This window comes from Bos mutus, chromosome X (genome assembly GCF_027580195.1).
Source record: "Bos mutus isolate GX-2022 chromosome X, NWIPB_WYAK_1.1, whole genome shotgun sequence".
NCBI lineage: Eukaryota > Metazoa > Chordata > Mammalia > Artiodactyla > Bovidae > Bos > Bos mutus.
In genome coordinates this window covers 29,740,794-29,765,331 of record NC_091646.1, presented here as the reverse complement: position 1 = coordinate 29,765,331, position 24,538 = coordinate 29,740,794, and the positions used below count along the sequence as shown (strand labels likewise).

Genomic DNA, 24,538 nt, shown 5'->3' with positions numbered 1-24,538 from the left:
CTCAGCTTTCTTCACAGTCCAACTCTCACATCCATACATGACCACTGGAAAAACCACAGCCTTGACTAGATGGACCTTTGTTGGCAAAGTAATGTCTCTGCTTTTGAATATGCTATCTAGGTTGTTCATAACTTTCCTTCCAAAGAGTAAGCGTCTTTTAATTTCATGGCTGCAATCACCATCTGCAGTGATTTTGGAGCCCAGAAAAATAAAGTCTGACACTGTTTCCACTCTTTCCCCATCTATTTGCCATGAAGTGATGGGACCAGATGCCATGATCTTAGTTTTCTGAATGTTGAGCTTTAAGCCAACTTTTTCACTCTCCTCTTTCACTTTCATCAAGAGGCTTTTTAGTTCCTCTTCACTTTCTGCCATAAGGGTGGTGTCATGTGTATATCTGAGGTTACTGATATTTCTCCCAGCAATCTTGATTCCAACTTGTGCTTCTTCCAGCCCAGTGTTTCTCATGATGTACTCTGCATATAATTTAAAAAGCAGGGTGACAATATAACAGCCTGACATACTCCTTTTCCTATTTGGAACCAGTTTGTTGTTCCATGTCCAGTTCTAACTGTTGCTTCGTGAACTGCATATAGGTTTCTCAAGAGGCAAGTCAGGCGGTCTGGTATTCCCATCTCTTTCAGTATTTTCAAAGTTTATTGTGGTCCACACAGTCAAAGGCTTTGGCAAAGTCAATAAAGCATAAAGAGATGTTCTTCTGGAACTCTCTTGCTTTTTCCATGATCCAGCAGATGTTGGCAATTTGATCTCTGGTTCCTCTGCCTTTTCTAAAACTAGCTTGAATATCTGGAAGTTCACAGTTCATGTATTGCTGAAGCCTGGCTTGGAGAATTTTGAGCATTACTTTACTAGCATGTGAGATGAGTGCAATTGTGCGGTAGTTTGAGCATTCTTTGGCATTGCCTTTCTTTGGGATTGGAATGAAAACTGACCTTTTCCAGTCCTGTGGCCACTGCTGAGTTTTCCAAATTTGCTGGCATATTGAGTGCAGCACTTTCACAGCATCATCTTTCAGGATTTGAAATAGCTCAACTGGAATTTCATCACCTCCACTAGCTTTGTTTGTAGTGATGCTTCCTGAGGCCCACTTTACTTCACATTCCAGGATGTCTGGCTCTAGGTGAGTGATCACAGCATCATGATTATCTTGGTTGTGAAGATCTTTTTTGTAAAGTTCTCCTGTGTATTCTTTCCACCTCTTCTTAATGTCTTCTGCTTCTGTTAGGTCCATACCATTTCTGTCCTTTATCGAGCCCATCTTTGCAGGAAATGTTCCCTTGGTATCTCTAATTTTCTTGAACAGATCTCTAGTCTCTCCCATTCTGTTGTTTTCCTCTATTTCTTTGCATTGATTGCTGAGGAAGGCTTTCTTATCTCTCCTTGCTATTCTTTGGAACTCTGCATTCAGATGCTTATATCTTTCCTTTTTGCCCTTGCTTTTCGCTTCTCTTCTTTTCACAGCTATTTGTAAGGCCTCCTCAGACAGCCATTTTGCTTTTTTGCATTTCTTTTCCATGGGGATGGTCTTGATCCCTGTCTCCTGTATAATGTCATGAACCTCCGTCCATAGTTCATCAGGCACTCTATCAGATCTAGTCCCTTAAATCTATTTCTCACTTCCACTGTATAATCATAAGGGATTTTATTTAGGTCATACCTGAATGGTCTAGTGGTTTTCCCTACTTTCTTCAATTTAAGTCTGAATATGGCAATAAGGAGCTCATGATCTGAGCCACAGTCAGCTCCCGGTCTTGTTTTTGCTGATTGTATAGAGCTTCTCCATGTTTGGCTGCAAAGAATATAATCAATCTGATTTTGGTGTTGACCATCTGGTGATGTCCATATGTAGAGTCTTCTCTTGTGTTGTTGGAAGGGGGTGTTTGCTATGACTAGTGCATTCTCTTGGCAAAACTCTATTAGCCTTTGCCTTGCTTCATTCCCTATTCCAAGGCCAAATTTGCCGTTACCCCAGGTGTTTCTTCACTTCCTACTTTTGCATTCCAGTCCCCTATAATGAAAAGGACATCTTTTTCGGTGTTAGTTCTAAAAGGTCTTGTAGGTCTTCATAGAACCGTTCAACTTCAGCTTCTTCAGCGTTACTGGTTGGGGCATAGACTTAGATTACTGTGATATTGCATGGTTTGCCTTGGAAACGAACAGAGATCATTCTGTCATTTTTGAGACTGCATCCAAGTAGTGCATTTCGGACTCTTTTGTTGACTATGAGGGCTACTCCATTTCTTCTATTTTATATATATATATATATATACACACACACACACATATATATACATACATATATACACACACATATATATACACACACATATATATATACATATATATATATATATATATATATATATGCTGCTAAGTCGCTTTAGTCGTGTCCGACTCTGTGCGACCCATACATGGCAGCCCACCAGGCTCCCCTGTCCTAGGATTCTCCAGGCAAGAATACTGGAGTGGGGTGCCATTGCCTTCTCCAATGCATGAAAGTGAAAAGTGAAAGTGAAGTTGCTCAGTCGTGTCCGACTCCTAGCGACCTCATGGACTGCTGCCTACCAGGCTCCTCCGTCTATGGGATTTTCCAGGCAAGAGTGCTGGAGTGGGGTGCCATTGCCTTCTCTGATATATATATATATATATATCAGTAGCTTTCTTAAATGCCAACAATCATTACTTAAAATTTTAACTGGGGAAATCACATTTATAACAAGAATATAAAGTACTTGGGAATAAGTCTAACAGGAACAACATACCATAAAGGACCTGGGAATCTATCAATCTAAGAAGCCATATGAAGTGCCCACTTTGGACCAGATCATGGCTATGGTTAGCTCAAGACCTCCTGGTTCCCACTTTAGTACTCTCTGCATTGGACAGACTTTCACTCAAGAATATGACCCAATGAACACAGGAAACAATATTCAACTTCATTAGTCATCAGGGAAATACAAAACCACAATGAGATACTACTGCAGTCATTAAGATGTTTTTCTCAAAACAACAGAAAATAAGCACTGGCAAGAATGGGGAGAAACTGGAACCTTCTCACACTGTTGGTGAGATTATAAACTCACCTGACAATTCCTTAAGAGGTAAAACACAGCATTATCATACGACCTAGCATTTCTACCCAAGATAACTGAAAGCATTGTTTTTGTTCAGTTGGTAAGTTGTGTCCAATTCTTTGTGACTCTACGAACAGCAGCACACCAGGCTTCCCTGTCCTGCACCATCTCCTGGGGCTTGCTCGAACTCATGTCCATTGAGTCGATGATGCCATCCAACCATCTCATCCTCTGTCACCCCCTTCTCCTCTTATCCTCAATCTTTCCCAGCATCAGGGTCTCTTCCAATGAGTCAACTCTTCAGATCAGGTGGCCAAAGTACTGGAGCTTCAGCTTCAGCCCCAGTCCGTCCAAGGAATATTCAGGGTTGACTTCCTTTAGGATTGACTGGTTTGATCTCCTTGCTGTCCAAAGGACTCTCAAGAGTCTTCTTGAAAACTTATGTCCACACAAAAATCTGTACATAAATGTTTACCGCAGTATTCACAGTAGCCAAAGAGTAGAAATAACTCAAGTGTCCATCATCTGATGAATGATGTTGCACCAATACAATGGAAAACTACTGACCTATAAAAAGGCATGAGATACTGATGCATATTCACCTGGCTAGAGGAAAACTCCATCTCCATTCTACATGGTGAACTGCACCACCTTGCATATCCCACTCTCTGGCTTGGGCCCTGTCCTGGCAATCCTGCCAGGACCTCCTGCCACAGCAGACCTGCAGAGCCTGCTAGACAACCCTGTGCCAGCCGCTCCTGCTCTCTGTGGGGCCTTTGACAGACTCCTCTTCCTTTCCCAACTGGCACCGTCCCAGCGTGGTTATGGCAGACATCCGAGCCAGCATCAGCCATCCCTGTCACAACTTCTGCTCTCACCCTGCCAATCCGCAACTTCAAGAGGAGAACCAACCACACTAGGAGCTTCTGAAAGCAAGGCCAGTGCTAGAGTCTTCTGCATTGATTCAGCACACAGCAGGGTGCCTGGAGGCACTGAATCAACACACCTCGTGGAGGAGCCTGGCTGCATTCTGGGGTGGCATCCTGGTGCAGTAGCAGGTCTCACATCCCTGTGCTGACTGGCATTGGCTCAGCTGCCAGGTCAGGGTTTGTGACTCAAGCCAGGCCCCTAGGGTACTCTGGCAATCACATTCCTTAATCAGCTCCCTTTGTCACCTGGCATGACTCCTTTCAACCCGTAACTGTCTGGCTGGTTCCTCACAGCCCAGCACAAGACTGTCTCCTCCTCCACAGGCCCCTCGGCCACCTCATGTGTGTACGTGATAAGAACAGGAACAACAGCTGACATGAATGGAGCACTGACTGAGGTTCATACCATCTCTCTACCAGCCTCTCAGCCATCCTGTCATTATCCTCAGTCAAATATGATGCACAATGTTTAATGAAATGTAATTTATAATAGCAAAGACCCAGAGTCTGCCTTAATATCCATCAGAAGTCATGTACTGAAAACTATTTTAATTGCCTAAAAAAATACAATATAAGGTTACACACATAAACAAGATAAAGATACATCAATCTGTGTTTCTAGTAAGAGCAGGATAGATTATTTGGAGCTGCCTTCCAATTAAGAACAGATGACACCACCCTTATGGCAGAAAGTGAAGAAGAACTAAAGAGCCTCTTGATGAAAGTGAAAGAGGAGAGTGAAAAAGTTGCCTTGAAGCTCAGCATTCAGAAAACTAAGATTATAGCATCCAGTCCCATCACTTCATGGCAAATAGATGGGGAAACAGTGGCTGACTTTATTTTTCTGGGCTCCAAAATCACTGCAGATGGTGACTGCAGCCATGAAATTAAAAGACGCTTACTCCTTGGAAGGAAAGTTATGACCAACCTAGACAGCATATTAAAAGGCAGAAACATTACTTTGCCAACAAAGGTCCATCTAGTCAAGGCTACATTTTTTCCAGTGGTCATGTATGGATGTGAGAGTTGGACTATAAAGAAAGCTGAGTGCTGAAGAATTGATGCTTTTGAACTGTGTTGTTGGAGAAGACTCTTGAGAGTCCCTTGGACTGCAAGGAAATCCAACCAGTCCATCCTAAAGGAGATCAGTCCTGGGTGTTCACTGGAGGGACTGATGTTGAAGCTGAAACTTCAATACTTTGGCCACCTGATGCAGAGAGCTGAGTCATTTGAAAAGACCCTGATGCTGGGAAAGATTGAGGGCGGGAGGACAAAGGAACGACAAAGGATGAGATGGTTGGATGGCATCACCAACTCAATGGACATGGGTTTGGGTGGACTCCAAGGGTTGGTGATGGACACGGAGGGCTGGCGTGCTGTGGTTCATGGGGTTGCAAAGAGTCGGACATGACTGAGAGACTGAACTGAAAATGGGCAATTTTAAAAGGCATACCCTTAATGGCCCTGAAGAACTCACAAAATGGTAAAACAACAACAAGCATGGATGGCAAAACCTAAGAGACAGCAGGAAATTCAGAGATGTAGGAACCCATGCTGGACAAATTTTGCCTTTGACTTTGGCAACCTTCCAAGACAGGAAAGGGGACTGTAGTTTAGGACCATGGCTGCCTAAATTGAGGAAACTATTTAATAGAAAATTCTTTTCACATCAAACTGGGACACCAGAGGACCATATCCTTGGGGTTAAGAGTGACTCTCAAACAAACTTGCCCCCTCCCAATTCAACCTCCACAGGACTGCAAGGAAGCGGCCTTGGTGCTATGGAAACAAAGGGAAATAATTAGACCTTTGTTTTAAGTTGTCCCAGGCTAATAAATGTCCTAAGGCAGCTGACAAAGTCAAATAGAAATCTTCTCTAGAAGAAGGTACATTTATCCTAGACTTAGGCTTCAAAGAATCCCCATATAAATATTTCAAGGGCAATAGTAATACACAGCCAAAAATAACCAAGCACATGAGGAAATAAAGCTTCCCTGGTGGGTCAGTGGTAAAGAATCTGCCTGCAATGCAGGAGAATGGGGTTCAATGCCTGGGTTGGGAAGTGGTAAAGAATCTGCCTGCAATGCAGGAGAATGGGGTTCAATGCCTGGGTTGGGAAGATCCCCTGGAGAAGGGAATGGAACCCCAATCCAGTATTCTTGCCTGGAGAATTCCATAGACAGAGGAGCCTGGAGGGCTACAGTCCATGGGGTCACCAAGAGTCAAACACAACTTAGCAACTAAACAGCAACAGAGTGAGAACCATAAAAAAGATTATATAAACAAGCCAAGACTTGACTAGATTATTAGTAAAGAAGTCAAATTGGACAATAAACATATGAAAAGATGCCCAACTTTATTAGTAACCAGAATGATGCAAATTAAACCATAAAAATACAAAATCACACACCCACTAGTAACTAAAATCATACTGAAGTCTGACAGTACCAAGTGTTGGTGAGGGGTGTGGCTCAACATAAACACATCTATGTTGTTGATAGGAATATAAAATGGTACAACTATTTTGGAAGGGGGCTTCCCTGATAGCTTAGTTTGTAAAGAATCTGCCTGCAATGCAGGAAACCCCGGTTCCATTCCTGGATCAGGAAAATCCGCTGAAGAAGGGATAGGCTACCCACTCCAGTATTCTTGGGCTTCCCTTGTGGCTTAGCTGGTAAAGAATCTGCCGGTAATGTGGAAGACCTGGGTTTGATCCCTGGGTTGGGAAGATCCCTTGGAGAAGGGAAAGGCTACCCACTCTAGTAATCTGGCCTGGAGAATTCTATGGACTGTATAGTCCAAGGGGTCACAAAGAGTCAGACACAACTGAGTGACTTTCACTTCCACTTCATTCCAGAAGATGGTGTGGCATCACTTGATAAGACTGAAGGTACAAACATTGACTACTTCACCCAGAAATGCCACTCCTAGGTAGAACCCAAGGACAGCAATGCTCAAACACTCAAAAATTGAGAATCTCAAAAAGCTTTTGTTTATGTGGTTTATATCCATTGATACTTGTCATTTAGAAATTAAAACTGAGAAAAATCTAAACCACAAGAAGACACAACCACATGTTCCATTAGCCACCAGAGTAATGTTATTACACGTCATATCAACTTCAGAAAACACTGTACATGCACTAGAAAACAATGCAAAATGCATTTAACATCTTAGTGTTATTATGAAAATAGCTAGATCTTGTGGACTCCTGAAAAGGCTTTGGGTGTCCTCCAAGGGTCCCCAGACCACAGTTTAAGAACCAGTACCCTAGACGCATATATACAATGGAATACTAATCAGCCATAAGAAAGAATGAAATGTCATTTGCAGCAACATGGATGGACCTACAGTTAATCATACTATGTGAAGTCAGAACAAGAAAGAGAAATACTATATGATATCAGTTATATGTGGAATCTGAAATATGGGACAAATGAGCCTATCTATGATATAGAAACAGACTCACAGAGAACAGACTTGGGGTTGCCAAGGAGGGGATGAAGGAGGGATGCAGTGGGGGTTTGGAATTGGCAGATGCAAACTGATATATATAGAATGGGTAAACAATAAGGTCCTACTGTATTGCATAGGGAGCTATATTCAAAATCCTATGATAAACCATAATGAAAAAAATACATATGTATAACTGAGTCACTGTGCTTGACAGAAGAAATTAACACAATGTTCTAAATCAACTATACTCCAGTAAATGAAAAAGGAACCAGTACCCCAGAGGAACTTGTAGATATCTGCCTAAGAATAGTTATGCCAGAACTGTTTGAAATGTTCAAAAACTGGAAACAACCCAAAAGCCCATCAATAAGATAATGAATTTTTTTTACTTGTGGTATATTCAAACAGTGGAATAACACATAGCAATGAAAATGAATGAGCCACAAATACACACAACAGATCATTAGTAATGCTGAAGGAAAAGAGGCAAAAGTCAAAAGCCTATATAGAGTGTAATTCCATTTCTACAAGGCTAGAGGAGAGGCCAAACGAGACTGTACTATTTGGGGCCACATGATACATGGTAGAAGAATAAAGCAAAAAAAAAAATGACTACAGAAAAGGCAGGCTAGTGTCAGCTCTAAGGGGAGGATGGGGCTGTGACCAGTAGGGCACACAGAGGTCCACTGGGTACCGTCAACATTCCATTTCTTGGCCTGATTGGTGATGACACAGATCTTCACTTTATATTTTGTTAAAGGCCTTGCACACTTTTCTATATGCCATATTTCACAATAAGGGGAAAAGCCATACACAGTTCAATACTAATAATGTGGAATACATATTTCTACAGAGGAAAAAATGCTTTTGAAATACTGTATTCTATAGGGAATTCCCTGGCAGTCCAGTGGTTAGGACTCAGCACTGTCACTGCCAGGGCCCCAATTTAGTCCCTGACTGGGGAACTAAGATCCTGCGAGACACACAGCACAGCCAAAAAAAAAACAGAAAAGAAAGACTGTATTCCAATGTGTTAAGAGTGGTTAACCTTGGGTTTTCTACATTTTCCAAGTTTACTACAAAGAGCACATATTACTCTTGTAACCATGTAAACACCTAGTATTGTCAGACTTCGTTATAATTTTTAGCTTACTGGAGGGTATGCAATTTTATCTTATTACAGTTTAATTTGCAACTCACCAATTACTAATGAGGTTGAGCATCTTTTCATGTTTGTTGTCCAATTTGATTTCTTCTTCTATGAATTGCCTGGTCAAGTCTTTGGCTCATTTTTCTTTTTATTCTTTCTTAACAGTTCTCAGAAAATTGTAAAACATATTTAAAAAGACAAGGTCATCAGCTAAAACTGAAAACTAATAAGGATGAACACAAAATAGATGAGCCACCTGTGGGAATCCATGCAGAAAATAGCTACCTAAGGAAATTGGTGATGTGCCTGATCAAACTAGGATGAGCTCAAAGCTCACCAGGAGCTGACCGTGCTTTCCTAGAGTCAGCTGGAGCTGCTACCACTCCATAAAGGTTAGCTGTGATCTGCTTTTCTCTAACGTGTATCCTGGGGCAATGTGACAATGACAGAACTTCAGTGACTTGTGAGGAATACTGAAAATGAAGAGTGCAGTCACAAAGAATCTCTACAGCAGCCGGTCTCAGCCTTGGTGGTTCTGCTCCCAGGGGGCACTGGGCAATGTCTGGATTCATTTGGGGTTGGCAGACTTGGCGGAGGGGACTCCTGGCATCTAGTGGGGAGAAGCCAAGACTGCTAAGTATCTTATGATGCACAGGAGAGGCCACTGCCAATGACTTCTCCAATCCTAAATGTCAACAGTGCCATGGTTGAGAAACCCTGATCAACAGCCTCTATGGTTTTTCCAGTAGTTATGTATGAATGTGAGAGTTGGACCATAAAGAAAGCTGAGCACCAATGAATTGATGCTTTTGAACTGTGGTGTTGGAGAAGACTCTTGAGAGTCTCTTGGAAAGCAAGGAGATCAAACCAGTCCACCCTAAAGGAAATCAGTCCTGAATATTCATTGGAAGGACTGATGCTGAAGTTGAAGCTCCAATACATTTGTCACCTGATGCAAAGAACTGACTCAGTGGAAAAAGACTCTGATGCTGTGAAAGATTGAAGGCAGGAGGAGAAGGAAATAACAGGGGACAAGATGGTTGGATGGCATCACCGACTCAATGGACATGAGTTTGAGCAAGCTCTGGGAGTTAGTGATGGACAGGGAAGCCTGGTGTGCTGCAGTCCATGGGGTCGCAAAGAGTCTGACACAACTGAGGGACTGAACTGGGGGTAAAAAGTGCTCAACCTTCCATGACCCTTCTCCACGTGGAAACAGTGATTGGAGAAAGGCAAATCCCCATGCTGACCCCCTCGACAGGGGTGCTCCAAAAGCCCTTGAGACCCACCATGCAACTACCTGGGGGAGGAACTTCTAGCCAAAAGGGAGGACAAACATGAAGATGCCAGAGCGATGGAGTGCTTAGCATATTGGAGGACCAACAAGCCACCCCCAGGCAGGGGTGGGAGCCAAGGTCAGAGAATGGGTAGTCCCCATTCTGTTGGGACTTGTAGGTCACAGTAGGGATTTAGATTTACTGTCATTACAACTGGAAGCTGTTGGAGGGTTCTGCTGCTGTGTGGAGGCTGGAGTGTAGGGGGCAGGAGTGTACTCAGAGACACTTGTAGGAAAGTCACTGCCAGTCACAGCCAGGGCTCCAATGAGAGGGTACGGTGGCCCAACCAAGGGAGGCAGCCAGAGACGAAGTCAAAAGTGGTGGAAGTCTGGATGAGTTGAGGGTGGTCACAGGTGAGTCTTCTGACAGTTCAGATACGGGCTATGAAGAAAATAGCCATGGAAGAGTGGCCAAAGCCCCTAGCAGGATGGATTGCCAATTACACAGGTGGGAGGAGCAGGTCTGGAGGCAGCCAGCAGCAGCTTAGGCTCTCACTGGGTCTTCTGTGATGCCAATGAGCAGGGATCATGTAAAAATAAGTTAACATGGCTGCACAGGGCAGGGGCCATTTGGTTGCTGGATTGTAAGGAGGTCTGGAAATCCTGAGGAAATGGTGAGGACTCAGTGGGAGAGAAGAACTGAACTGGAAGGATTTCAATAACTTTAACACCAGCAAGGCATCAGATGACCACGTGGGGAGGGTGAATGCAGGAGCCTAAAGATCAAGAGAGATCAGGACTGGGGATAGAAACTGAAGAGTCTTAAGCATGCAGATGGGATTTCAGTTCAAGCCATGAGGCTGCTGAAAGCACCTGATAAGCAAGCACAGGTAAACCAGGTGGACTATGTCCAAGACATGCCTGGGAGCCCTAAGGTCAGAGAGGAGAAGAAGAATGAAATGGCAAGGAATGACCACTGTGGCTTCCAGAAGCCAAGAGGAGAAAGTGCTTCCGGGCGTGATCACAGGTGTCAGATGACCCTGGGCTTTAGCCACACTGAAGTTATCATTGACCTTGGCCAGGAGCAGCTGTGGGAGAGGGCTGTGAGGCCAAGTGTTGCTGCTACTGCTGCTAAGTCACTTCAGTCGTGTCCAACTCTGTGCGACCCCAGAGACGGCAGCCCACCAGGCTCCCCCGTCCCCGGGATTCTCCAGGCAAGAACACTGGAGTGGGTTGCCATTTCCTTCTCCAATGCATGAAAGTGAAAAGTGAAAGGGAAGTCGCTCAGTCGTGTCCGACTCCTAGCGACCCCATGGACTACAGCCTACCAGGCTCCTCCGTCCATGGGATTTTCCAGGCAAGAGTACTGGAGTGGGGTGCCACTGCCTTCTCCAGAGGCCAAGTGTTATGAAGAAATTAATGGGAGTCCCAAACCACTACAAGTCCACATGGTATAGTGTATTTTACCAACAAAAGATTGAAACAGTTTTTGTTTCTTTCTTTTTAGGCATTACTACTTTGGATTTTTGATCCCCTCCACCCGACCTCTTTTTTTTTAGCTAGATGATAGAACCAAATGAATGAATGGTGAGAAAGTAAGAAAAGATAGCCTAGAACTCTGCAAGAGGCCAAGGGGATATGAAGAGCAACAAAATTAGAATTGCTCCTAGGACAGTTCTTCCTCTGAGCTCATTGGGACTCAACCCAGCTCACTCATTCAGCAGGCACTTTGGCTCTGGTCAATAAAAACTTTTGTAAATGGAAGCCCTGAATGCTCATTAGAACCCAGCAAGCAAGGAAGGAAGGAAAGTGGCCCTTCGGCAGATGGCCTCTTTCCCATTCTCCTCCCCTCCCGGGAGCCTAACTTTGCTAATATCTTGATAACACAGCCTGTTTGTAGTAGCAGTTAATTGGCTACTCCAACAATTCTGTGAGGCCAACAAAGCAGAGAGGTCAGCAGCCTCTTGGTGCAGATAAGGCAACTGTCGCCAGCAAATGGTGGGGCCACACTGGAATGCAGTCCCTGTGTTCATCCCGTCATCCCAGGCTAGCTGAAGCAGCAATAAACGTGAAAAGGAGGTCAGAACAAGTCGCCTGTGGCCTTGACACTGTTTGGGGGGGTCATGAATTCTGCACTGCAACAATGCTTCCTGCTGAGGGTACTGCCTCTCATTTGGAAAATAATCCCACACAGAACACCTTGCAATGCCAGCCAGATGCTGTCTGGCTGCTCCTTTAAACAGATGTTCACTGGGCAGGGCACTCCTTTCTGTGGGCTTCCACAACAGTTTTCAAAGTGTTTTTGTTTCAAAGCTGCACAACCCTCGGACATCGGATGAGCAGACCCAGGTAGGAAATGAACAAAAACAGAGCTGAAAACCACCTGAAGGTGCAGTGGCCGTCCAGGCCCACCCAGTTCTGCTCTGGTCCTCCCCCCCAACCTGCCTGGGGACAGAGGGGAGCCTGCAACACACCCCGCCTCCTCAGCAAAGGGGCAGGCACCACCCAGACAAAGAAGGCCTGGCTGCTGGCCACAGACTGCACCTGCTTCCAGTGCAGCTGTTAGGACAGGAGGGGGGCAAGGCCTTTGGGGGACACAGCCGGGGACCCCGGATACAGGTGGCCTCCCGCACAAGACACAGTCTGCAATCTTCTTGTGAAGCAGTTTAAAATCAAAGCCAGGCAAAAGACCACCAACCGCTTTTCAGAGCCCTCATAGATGTTTCAAAGCGTTCACTGCCACACCAAGAACGTCGTGCTCAGGCCCTCGGTCATTTCCGACTCTTTGCGACCCCATGAGCTATAGCCTGCCAGGCTCCTCTTGTCCATGGGATTTCCCAGGCAAGGAGACTGGAGTGGGTTGCCACTTCCTTCTTCCCTACTCTGGGGATCAAACCCCGTGCCTTCTCCATTGGCAGGCAGATTCTTTACCACTGAGCCACCTGGAAAGCCCTAACCACAATCCAATTTTCTGCACATTTATTTTAAAATCCTGAACTCTGAGTAGATTAGGGATTGATTTAAAATGGCAAAATAGGGCCTTGCCTGGTGGTCCAGTGGCTAAGACAACAGAGGAGGCTTGGGTTCCGCCCCTCCCTGGTCAGGGAACAACATCCCACATACCACAATGAAGACCTGGTGCAGCCAAATAAGTTAATTAAATGGCAAATGAAAACAATATAAAGGAACATCACAAGCTATGTTTTTTCAAAGAATGAAGAGGACTATAAGATCTACCCTTAGCTTCTCCTAGCTTCCTCTTGCTGCTGTAACAAATGATGCCAAATGTAATGCCCTAAAATAATGCATGCTTTTTTCTTACAGTTTGGGAGGTCAGAAGTCCGTAGTCTCACTGGGCTACATTAAGGTGTCACCAGGGCTTCATTCCTTCTGGAAGCTCTAGGGGAGAGTTTGTGTGGGTGTTCCTTGGCTCCTTCCATCTTCAGAACTGACCCCAGCCAGCTGAACCTTTCTCTCAGGACATCACATTGACCGTGACTTCTCCATATTTAAAGGAATCTTGTCCTTTCATTGGCCAGCATAACCCAGGAGAATCTTATTTGAAGCTCAGCTGATCAGCAACCTAATTTCATCTGCTACCTTAATTCCCCTTTACTATTGAGGGAGGAGACAGGCAGGCCCCGGGTTAACCTGCTGCAACCGGTTTCATGCTGATCCTTTGACATAAACTACCAATAGGGATTAAGTACCCTGACTGGATAAAAGACAAAGCAGCCTACAGCAGCCTCCTCATTTTTGTGGTCGACAGTTCCCAGCCTGACACACGCACAGAAAGGGTCCCAAGTCATCCTCTAGTAACCTTGGACACACTGTAATATTATATGATCAGCATTGTGGCTTCTTCTCCTCCCAGAGGGTTTTGCTCAGGTGCTCACTGGAAAAGACCCAAAATTGTGCTTGGTGGAAACCCAAATAAGGAACTGCAGATGACACGATCATAGGGGACACAAAAGGAGGGTCACCCAAGACATAGCTACCCTACTCCACAAGTTGGCCCGTGTGCTCTCTCACGTGTCCTGTGCTTCTAACAAACTCTGTAGCTGCTTTGCAATCTTGGTCTCTCTGTTGAATTCTCTCTTCAAAGACAACGACTGACATCTCCTTGCCTGCCAAAATCACTATGTAAACTCAAGTAGTCAGAGGTTCCAGAGACATCTTTGGGAGCCATTATCATTCTGCCTCCTATAGCTTCCTGGGCGTGCTCGGCATGCTAAAGTCTCTTCAGTCGTGTCCAGCTCTTTGTGACGCCATGGACTATAGCCCACCAGGCTCCTCTGTCCATGGGATTTCCCAGGCAAGAATACTGGAATGGGTTCCCATTTCCTTCTCCGGGGGATCTTTCCAACCCAGGGACTGAACCCACGTCCCTTATGTCTCCTGCAACGGCAGGCGGGTTCTTTACCACTAGCGCCACCTGGGAAGCCCCCATGGCTTCCGAGCTGCCAACATTTGGAATACTGACGTGCATAAAAGGTTTTCTCACCCATTTCTATTACCTGTTTAGGGCGGCTTTTGGCTCTTACATGCAAACCAAGCCTGGCCAGTCAGTGAACCTGTGAGGCAGCCTCAGGGAGGGCTAAGCCTGGGTTGGTGAACAGAAAGCCCCACAGCTCGCCCCCTAACCCTACACACAGAGCAGAAGAGGAGTAGCATCGAGTGCAAAGGGTAGAAGCAGGCACATAGCAGGGAAAGCACCAATACCAGGTTGGGGAAGAACCCAGAACAGGAAAGTTAGCTCACCTGGAAAGAATCTTTCCTGATCTCATAAAACCAAAAATCAGCTGCTCCCCACACTCCCCTGCTCAGCCAAACAGCCTTGTTACCCTCATCAGAGTCATCTCTGCTGCACGCAGCTTGGGGCCCTTCCTCCTGGCTGATTTCCATGTATGTGTGTTTAACACACACACACATTTTTGTTACCTGGTATCCAAAGTGATGGAGGGGTTGGGGATGGGACCTTTGCCAATGAGGAAGGGGTTGAAAACCGATCAAAACGGGGCTAAAAGGCAAAGAGTCCCTAGAGCCTGTTAGTCCAGTGCAATGACTGGGGTGCATAAGGGCAACCCTGAGCCATGCAGGACAGGGAAGGGTCCCCTCTGCCTAGGATGCACCTTTGCAGGGACCATTCCTGCACTCAGGCAAGCAGGGTGAAGCAGTCCCAGGGCACATTGCAGATGCCCCTGCAGCCTGTCTGGCTCAAACTCAATAGCCCAAGTCAGCCCACAGGGCTTCTGCCTGAATCCCAGCACCACCAGCACTTGGAGCCAACCTGTGCACACATGCACTCCCTTGCCCAACCAAGCTCAACAGCCCTGAAGACCAACCCCAACCCCAGGGTCACATGCTGCCACCTCCTTCATCTCTTCTGCTTGGACTAGAGTGAATTTGTTTCAAACAGAAACATAATCCACATATTGGCTGGCAGTGGCTCAGATGGTAAAGAATCTGCCTCCAATGCAGGAGACCTAGGTTCAATCCCTGGGTCAGGTAGATCCCCTGGAGAAGGGAATGGCAACCCACTCCAGTATTCTTGCCTGGAGAATCCCATGGCCAGAGGAGCCTGGGGGGCTATAGTCCATAGGGTCACAAGAGTCTGACATGACTGAGCAATTAAACAACACCCTTTTAAAGTACACAATTTAGTAGTCCTGGTACATTCACAAGGTTGTACACCTACCACCTCTAACCAGTTCCAGAACATTTCCATCACCGTGAAAGGAAACCCTGTACCTATTCAGCAGTCACTTTTCATTCTCCTCAGACCCTGGCAACCACTAATCTACTTTTTGCGTCTATGGATTTGCCAACTCTGGACATTACATCTAAATGGAATCATGCCATATGTGTGCTTTGGTGTCTGGCTTCATTTAGTATAATATTTTCAAAGTTTGCACTGCGTAATTTTTGCAATAGTTACTGACACAGAGCTCACTTGGAGCCAGGTGTTGTGCTAAGTGCTTCATCCATTTATTCTCATTTAATCATAACAACAATCCCATGAGGCAGATGGTGCTATTATCCCCATTTTCTAGATGAGAAAACTGAGGCACCAAGAAGTTAAGTGACTTGCCCTGCATCATGGTAGTTCTGGCTGGGCAGGCTGGCTCTGCAGCCCTCTTGGCTGGGCTACTTCTTTAAAAGAAAAAAAAAAAACAGGTTTTTTTTTGGGTGGCTGAGGAATGTAGCATGTGGGATCTTAGCTCCACAAGCAGGGACTGAACCTATGTCCCAGACATTGGGCTCAGAGCCTTAACCACTGGACCACTAGGAAAGTCCCTGGGCTGCCTCTCTTTAAGGTAGCAGGCACTTGGCTATTTGCCAACACGCTCATCACAAATTCTTCACCACGTCTAACATTTCTGGGACCTGCTCCATCCCTGGGTATATCTGCATTTACAATCCCTCCTTTGCTTATGCAGATAAACCTGAGTTCAAGTCCAAAACCTTACTGGACCACGTGTTTTTCATCCAAGCTATGGGTTACCACTCAGTTACTTTTCAAGGCTGTATGCAAACAGCCACTGTGGGGTAGTTAGGAAGTGTAAATGTGTGAGGCACTAAGGGCCTGGCGCGTGGAAGACACGGGGCTAGTGGAATTGTCACCCGCCTGTACCACTGAGATCCTTCTCCCAGAAAGTCAAAAGCACAGCTTCCCATTTCTGTCGGTACAGACAGGTGACATACCTGTCCTCAATTTTTCAAAACTAGTAAAATACACAGTGGACTAAAAACCCATCAGTAATTAGAACAGGAATGCCTTGTTAACCGCCTTCTCAACTCCTGGGGGCCTAAAGTCTGTCTTGACATGCCAGAACCTGCAAGGATTTCACACACTGCTTCAAGGTTCTGAGCATTTTCTGAGTCCTGCTGGGCTAAGTCACACTTCATTACTGAGGACCAGGACCAAGAAGAAAATGGCTCTTGGGCAGGCCCACCTGATCTACGACTTTGGGGCTTCTGGAGAGTCAGTGGGGACCTAAGACCAGCTCTGAAACTGAAAGTGCTTGGATGCCCCAAGGGGACCACCAATGCAAAACCCAGATTTGTCACCTTGTTCTGCACAAAAGAACCAGGAAACTGAGTCCCTACCTTGAAACAAAAAAGATTGTTCTGGTTCAGCGTTAATTAAAATGTAAAAAGATCACTAGGAGGCCATCCTAAATGGGTGTGATCCTGGGTCTCCAGGGGCCTCTCATCTGGTAAGTGGGGATAGTATCTAAGAAGCCAAACTCCTGGGGCAATTAAAATATATATGTGCATGTGTGTGTGAAGTGATACACAGCAAGCACTCAGGAGATGGGAGCTGATGGAAGCAGGGCTTCAAATGTGAGGGTGACACATGCTTGGTTCGCTCAAGATACCTGAGTTGTTAGGCATTATACTGATGAGCAAACTGGATGAGCAAACCAAGCCACGTTCTGGCTTTCCCAAGGGCACTTGGCCAGTAAGGCGTAGGAGGGCCGCCTCCAGGTGTAAAGGCATTATGCCTAGCATTTAAAAGCAAGAACTGGAATTAGACAAGCCTGGAATCAAATTTCAGCTCTGCCACCTGAGGCAAGTTATTTCACCTGTGTGCCTCTGTTTCTTCCTCTGTAAGCTGGTTGCATCCCTTTGCAATTTCCTTCACCACTTTATAAATCACCCAGTGTAACCCATGATGGTGAAAACCTGAGGCCCGATTATTTAAATTCATCTTCTCAATGTGCCTACCATGTTGAAGACTTGAAGGCAGTATCCTTTTTCTAACTTTTTTGGGCTTCCACTTCCAGCTGTTCCATATCATTAGATGCATGTCAATCAAATGATCAAACTTTTTTTGCCTCAAATGGATCATAAGCAAAATAAAAATCGTAACTCCAAAGGAAAAAATGGAACAAAAGTCAACAACCCTGTAACCTGCTTTGTTTTGCTTCACTGTGCTGACAACATAATATATAGACTATGATCAGTCTGTGCTCATTTTCTCCCCCACCAAGATGTCAGCTCCACAAGGACAGAGCCTGAAGTTCATCCACTGCTGCAGCATCCGTGTCTAGAATGGCACCTTTGTAGAATGCTGAATGGTTCTTCTTGTCTAGACTCCAGGAGGGTTGACCACATGAGAAACATTTCTGCATCTTTTGCAAAACTGCCTTGGACTATCTACTTTTTTGAAGTGTTCCTTATAAGTAAAATAACCTGCACTAGAACGCAGTTATAGGACATGATTTTGTTTTTGCTGAGCTCATGTGTTTTTCACTAGCTAAATCTGCCCTTGTGTCAGGAGAGCTCAGAGCACAATTCTGCACTCAACTCCAGTGTTTTCCTCAACCTCTTTTTCTGAAGTGGAAATGAGATAAGCAAGCTAAGAACATTCTGCTGGGACTCCTTGGCGACCCTATTTTTAACCACAGACTGCATTTATTCTAAGATGCTTGTCAAACTTGAATGTGCCTGTGACCCGGGGATGTAGTGAAAGCAGAATCTGACTCAGTAGGTCAGGGGCGGGCCTGGGATGCGGCATCCCTCACTAGTCCCAGGTGATGCTGCTGCAGGTCTTGGAACTTGCTTTCTTGATCTGGTAGACTTGTTCTCTCCCTCTCCTGGAGAAAACATCACCAATGGCTCGAAAACTGGAACGGGTGCCAGAAGCAGCTGCGGGGGCTCGTCAGACTTCCACACTGCCATTCCCCGTCCACCCCCACCCCATCCCCGCCAAGATCCTGACAAAGTAGGAGTGAGCCCCAGAGGCTCCTTGGGTGCTTCTGCTGCAGGTGGCCTAGAAACACCTTTGGAGAAGCCTTGCTCAAGGGAACGAGTGCTCTCTTCGTTTTCCCAACGGCAATCTCCTGGGGACAGCTGTTGTCACTGGTGGAGAAACCCTGTTCAGGATTTTAAGGGGGGACTCTCCCGCTCTTTGTAGCCGGGCACCAGGAGGGGTCCGGGTCTCTCCCCACCCACCACAGGGGTCACAGCAGGGTCGGCCCTCTGCTCGCACCCCTACCCCAACGTCCCTCACGGCCCCGCCTGCCCGCCGGCGGCCTCCGCAGCAGGCCCTCGGGCGGGGGCCGCGTCGCTCATGCGCACCACCGGGCCCTCGGGGCACTGGCCTCCAGCCCCGCCGGCCTACAGGGCGGGGACCCCACGTGCCCCCTACCCGCCTTACCTCTCTGGACAAGTGTGGTCAAGGAGAAAGCGAGGCAGATGAGGCACGCCCAGCGCCAGGCCACCATGGCTGGGAGCCGGCGGACAGGGCCCAGAAGAGTACAGTGAGCGCGAGAGAGCCCGAGGGGGAAGGTCGGATAGGAGTGGGGAAGAAAGAGGAGGAGGAGCAGAAGGGGGAGGAGCCCTGCCCTCACTGCAGGGCCCCGCCCAAAAGCGGCGCGGGCGCGCGGCGCGGCCTTGAAAGGGCGGATGGGGGCGCGCACGAGCTCTGGTGCCGGGGCGTGCGGGACCGGGTGAGGTGGGGCTGGACTGCGACTGTGGCGCGAGGGGCGGGGCGAGCCTGCAGCCTCGGGGGCGGGACGGCTGCGCGGGGGGCGGGGCCGCAGCCTGCGGGCGGTGCTGACGCTTGAGGGGCGTGGTCCGCGGGCACCCAGCAGGTCGCGCGGTCTGGGTCCTGGCCAGAGCCGGCGCGCGACTTGCGTGCCCCGTCACACCCCGCCCTCGAGAAGGAAGTCTTCGAGGTGGGCCCCGTGGCCCTGGAGCTGTGAGTCAAAAGTGACTGGGGACTCCAATTAAAATAAATTGATTAATTAAAAAAAATTTTTTTAAGTGACTGGGGAGCCGGAGGCGCTGGCAGCGAAGGTGTGCAGTGATTTCCACCCGGCGCGCGGGACACTTCCAGGGCCAGAAGCTGGACCCGAGGCGGCGCACGAGCCTGGTGCGTTCTGCCAGCCTGGTGACCTTGGACAGGGCTGTTCCCCTTGTGGCCTTGGTGTCCTCCCGGTCAAAAGCTGTTCCCTAGGGGTACCTCCAGCTGCAGCGCCAGGACCAGGCACCCGCGCTCCTGCCCCTGTCACCTTGGCCGAACTTGCTTGTCAGAACCGTGGCTGCACTCCGACTTGGCTGATCCTGCAGTAGAGCCCTGCCCAGAGATTTAAAAAAAAAAAACAAACACGTTTTGATGGCTGGCCACGGTTGGCAAACAGCGGCACGTCTTGAGGAAACGAGCCTGAGGCCGGGGGCCGCGGGTTCAGGCTAGAGGGAAGTTGGGGGGCGACCTGCAGCCAGAGCGCCGCGGGCCCTGGGGACGAAAGAGGACCAGGGTCAGCTCCCCAAGGCTTTGATGAATGCGCTGAAAGCGCCAGTTCACATCTGCAGAGGCGATCTGTAAATGTGCTCAGTGACAGACACACATGCCACGTTCCTTTCCCATGAACTGCTCAAACAGAGTCCATCTCCTGGACCAGGCGAAATCAGATTCCTACACTGACTGTCACAGCAAAATGCCAGCTGCAGCCTTTGATGAGAGCACTCTCAAGAAAGGCTCTGGCTGCAGCCAGCTTTCAAAGACAAAGAGAAAGCGCCGCTGCTTCCAGAGTCATCTGGCTGGTCCCTGCTGTTATCCTGCACAAGCTGTCCGGGACCACATCCTGCTGGGTGTAGGCTACTGCCACTGCCCTCCAGTGTCCCCTTGGTAGGCTTCCTGTGTCCCCCACCAGGCTGCACCTCCTTGCCCCTCAAAGAGTCTTCCCCCACCCTCTGAGCCATAGTGGTTGGGTGGGGGTCTCCCTGACATGGAGCCAAGATCTTTCCTTCTGTGACTTTTATCCATTGCTCTGAATTCTTGGGTCTGCAAAAACAAAACATATAAAACTAACATATTCTTACTTTCAAGGCATTTTGTACTCTTGTAATAGCTAAAGAAATACTGGCTACTATGAGGTTGGGCACTAGCTCTGTATTCCAGGATGCGAATATGGCCCCAACTTTCCCACTAACTCTGGGTACCTCGAGCCATTCCCTTGCCCTCAGTCTTCAGGGATCCCGCCTATAAGGAAGACACTAGACATCATGGTGTTTCGGAGCCCTCCAGGCTCTGATGGATGAACCTCAGCATCTACACTGAGGACACTTGAGGAGGTGAGGTAAATGCAGCCTCTAGGCGAGGCATCTCAATCAAATGCAGCTGGGGCTCTAACTGGTCTAGACACCTCAATCCCAGCAGCAAGTCACTGGCCACAGTGAACGGGCAAGAGGACTGTCTTCTGGCTCAGAGGTGCTTGGCACACTGGCCTGTGGGTCAAATACAGACCACCATCCTGTTTGTATGACCTGCAAACTAGGAATGGTTTCAGTTCAGTTCAGTTCAGTGGCTCAGTCATGTCTAACTGTTTGTGACCCCATGGACTGCACCATGCCAGGCTACCCTGTCCATCACCAAATCCCAGAGCTTGCTCAAATTCATGTCCATTGAGTTGATGATACTTATTCAAACATCTCATTCTCTGTTGTCCTTCTCCTCCTGTCTTCAATCTTTCCTAGCATCAGGGTCTTTTCCAATGAGTCACTTCTTTGCATCAGGTGGCCAAAGTATTGGAGCTTCAACTTCAACATCACTCCTTCCAATGAACATTCAGTACTGATTTCCTTTAGGATGGACGGGTTGGATCTCCTTGCAGTCCAAGGGATTCTCAGGAGTCTTTTCCAACACTACAGTTCAGAAGCATCAATTTTTCAGCACTCAGCTTTCTTCATGGTCCAAATCTCACATCCATACATGACTACTGGAAAAACCATAGGTTTGACTAGATGGACCTTTGTTGGCAAAGTAATGTCTCTGCTTTTTAATATACTGTCTAGGTTGGTCAGAGCTTTTCTTCTAAGGAACAAGTGTCTTTTAATTTCATGGCTGCAGTCATCATCTTCAGTGATTTTGGAGCCCAAAAAAATAAAGTCTGTCACTGTTTCCATTGTTTCCCCATCTATTTGCCATGAAGTGATGGGACTGGATGCCATGGTCTTAGTTTTTTGAATGTTGAGTTTTAAGCCAGATTTTAAGCCAGGAATGGTTTGGGCACCTTTGAGTGGTTGAAAAAAATCAAAAGAAGGTTATTCCATGACAGGGGAAATTTACATGAAATTCATATGTCAGGATCCATGAAATTGGTGGGAACATAGGTGGGAATTCATTTGTGTACTGTCTACAGCTGTTTTTGTGCTACCACAGCAGAATTGAGTAGTTGCAACAGAGACCATGGAGCCCACATAGCCTAAAATACTTATACCTTTCCCTTTACATAAAAAGTGTGTCACCACCATTCTAGCAGGTTGAACTATGGCAAGGATGAATAGTAATAGGTAATGATGCAGAGCCTAAAGAATGTGCTCCTGTAGAGCAGGAGATGAGCACAGGAGCTGACACAGGAACAAGAACCAACAGAAAAGGATCGTGTTTATCACGTGCAAAAAGACACCCACTCAAAAACAAAACAAACAAAAAATAAAGGTCTTTAGTCAAAATACTGCAAATGTCCAAGGTCAGTTATCCTGTCAGATAAGTCTCCCTACATAAAATGACTTATCTGAGGCCTGGTTTGTCTCTCAGTCTCTTATAAGTTAGGTTAGTGTAAGTCTGAGAGAGCCAGTGACATCAGGTCCTCATCCTGCTGCGCTGAGGTCCTCCCTGGAACTTGGAGAGCCTCTTAAGTAGTTGCTACCCTGCTGCTGCTGCTGCTAAGTCGCTTCAGTCATGTCCAACTCTGTGTGACCCCAGAGACGGCAGTCCACCAGGCTCCACTGTCCCTGGGATTCTCCAGGCAAGAACACTGGAGTGGGTTGCCATTTCCTTCTCCAATGCATGGAAGTGAAAAGTGAAAGTGAAGTCGTTCAGTCGTGTCCGACTCTTCGAGACCTGATGGACTGCAGCCTACCAGGCTCCTCCATCCATGGGATTTTCCAGGCAAGAGTTCTGGAGTGAGGTGCCATTGCCTTCTCCGAGCTGCTACCCTATAGAATTGCAATTGATTGTGGACTTGATTTACATCCAGGAAATTCTAAATTTAGAAACCATGATCTGTGCCCCCCCCCCCCCCATACACAGGCACACACACACTCCCCTCTGCCACTTGCACCAGTTCCTGGCCAAGCCAGCCTTGTCTCCACACCACTCTCCTTGTCCTCACCCTGTTGCCACTCCTCACCCCTTCCTGAACTTCTCGTATCCTGCAAATTGTCACCAATTGTAAAACCATTTGGGCTGACAAGCTCCTCTCTTAAAAAGCCCACCTTTCCTCAGCACTGATCCAGGCAGAGAAATGTGACATGAACAAATGGCCACCAGGCTCATCTGGGAGTACAGGAGAGGCACAGAGAAAGCTGGGAGGGTGTACACTAATCTGAGATAAGTAGGATTCTAAGGGCAGCCTGGTCTTCCATCATGGCTCACCCTTCTGTCCCCACCCTCATTACACACTATATCCTTAGGGAGATGTGTTCCAAACTCCAAAACAGCTGTTCTCTCACTATTATTAGTGCAGAGCTCCTGTTCTTGCTCCTAAGTGCCACAAACTCCTCCTTACAAAATTCCCCGATGGGGCCTCCACCACCCATGGCCAAAATTAGACCCACCTGGTGACATCTGCCCACCAGGGCTCTGGAATGGCCTTGCCATCAGCTCCATCCCTGTTGAAGGTGCCCGTATCAAAAGCACCAATGTCCACATCAGCAGTACCAATCCCTGATCCTTGGGGCACCAGACTGGAGAGGGAGTCCACATGAGGGGCGGGGACAAATGCCTTACCCCAACCCAGGGTCACCCTTTGGCCCCAGGACCCAGTGCAGCTTAGCTTGTGCTCAGGACTTCAAAAGCCCTTCTGTCTGCTTCCTCTCCTCCCACAGCCTGGGTCCTAATCCCTTTAACCAAAGTAGTTTGAAGGCCCCGACTGGGCTCCAGAGTAGGTGGGAAAGAGACCAGCACTCTCCCCACCCGCCCAGCTCCCCACTGTGTGGGCCAGTTCAGAGACAAAGGCCCCCACTGCAAAGTTCTGGGAAGGCAGACAGCTGGCTTCTGGGATCGGGTGTACTGGGGCTGCAACAGTTCCCCCAATGCCTGATAGCAGGGGCAAGTCTTCACCAGTCTCGGGCGAAAGAAGAAAATGACATTGTTGTGGCAAATGTTCCCCACATAATGTGAGAGTACTGACCTTTATTCTGAAATGGTGGACTTCTTCGGGTATACAAAAGTCGTTTATTTCATGAAAAGATGGTAGTGTTTTAACGTGCTTACTTTGCAAAATAATAAGTTGGCAAGCCTGCCCATCACCAAACTTAAAATAAATCCGCTCACCAGTGAAATTCACAAGTCTGCAAAGCCATGGCTAAACCAGCAGTATTTAGCCCACCCATGGCCCTGATATCTGGGGATTTGGGGGACACACCCCATATGTAAACAGAAGCCATGAAAATGGATTCTTAAACAATGTTCCCTCTCATATTTTCTGAGCTGTAAGCAAATTATCCCTCCATCGCCTCCTCCTCTGCACAGTATGTTTGTATTCTCTCCTCTCTTGGATTCTCTAGTAAGGCAAGGTCAGGCAGAGCCTTGAATGCCATGCTAATGAGCAGAGCTTTGATCCTGAGAACGAAGGGAAGCCACTGAAGGGTTGTAACCATTGAGCAGCAGAAAGAC

General features: G+C 47.2%; 1 protein-coding gene across 1 annotated transcript in view; it reads right to left on the bottom strand.

The window, feature by feature from the left end:
- Positions 1 to 19,349, bottom strand: part of CD99L2 (CD99 molecule like 2) — a 118,508-nt gene extending 99,159 nt beyond the window's left edge. The window contains exon 1 of the mRNA XM_005889865.3: positions 19,073 to 19,349. Within this exon, the coding sequence (XP_005889927.1) occupies positions 19,073 to 19,139 (67 nt within the window). The 5' untranslated portion in view covers positions 19,140 to 19,349. The remainder of the gene's footprint in view (positions 1 to 19,072) is intronic.
- Positions 19,350 to 24,538: the final 5,189 nt, after the last annotated feature.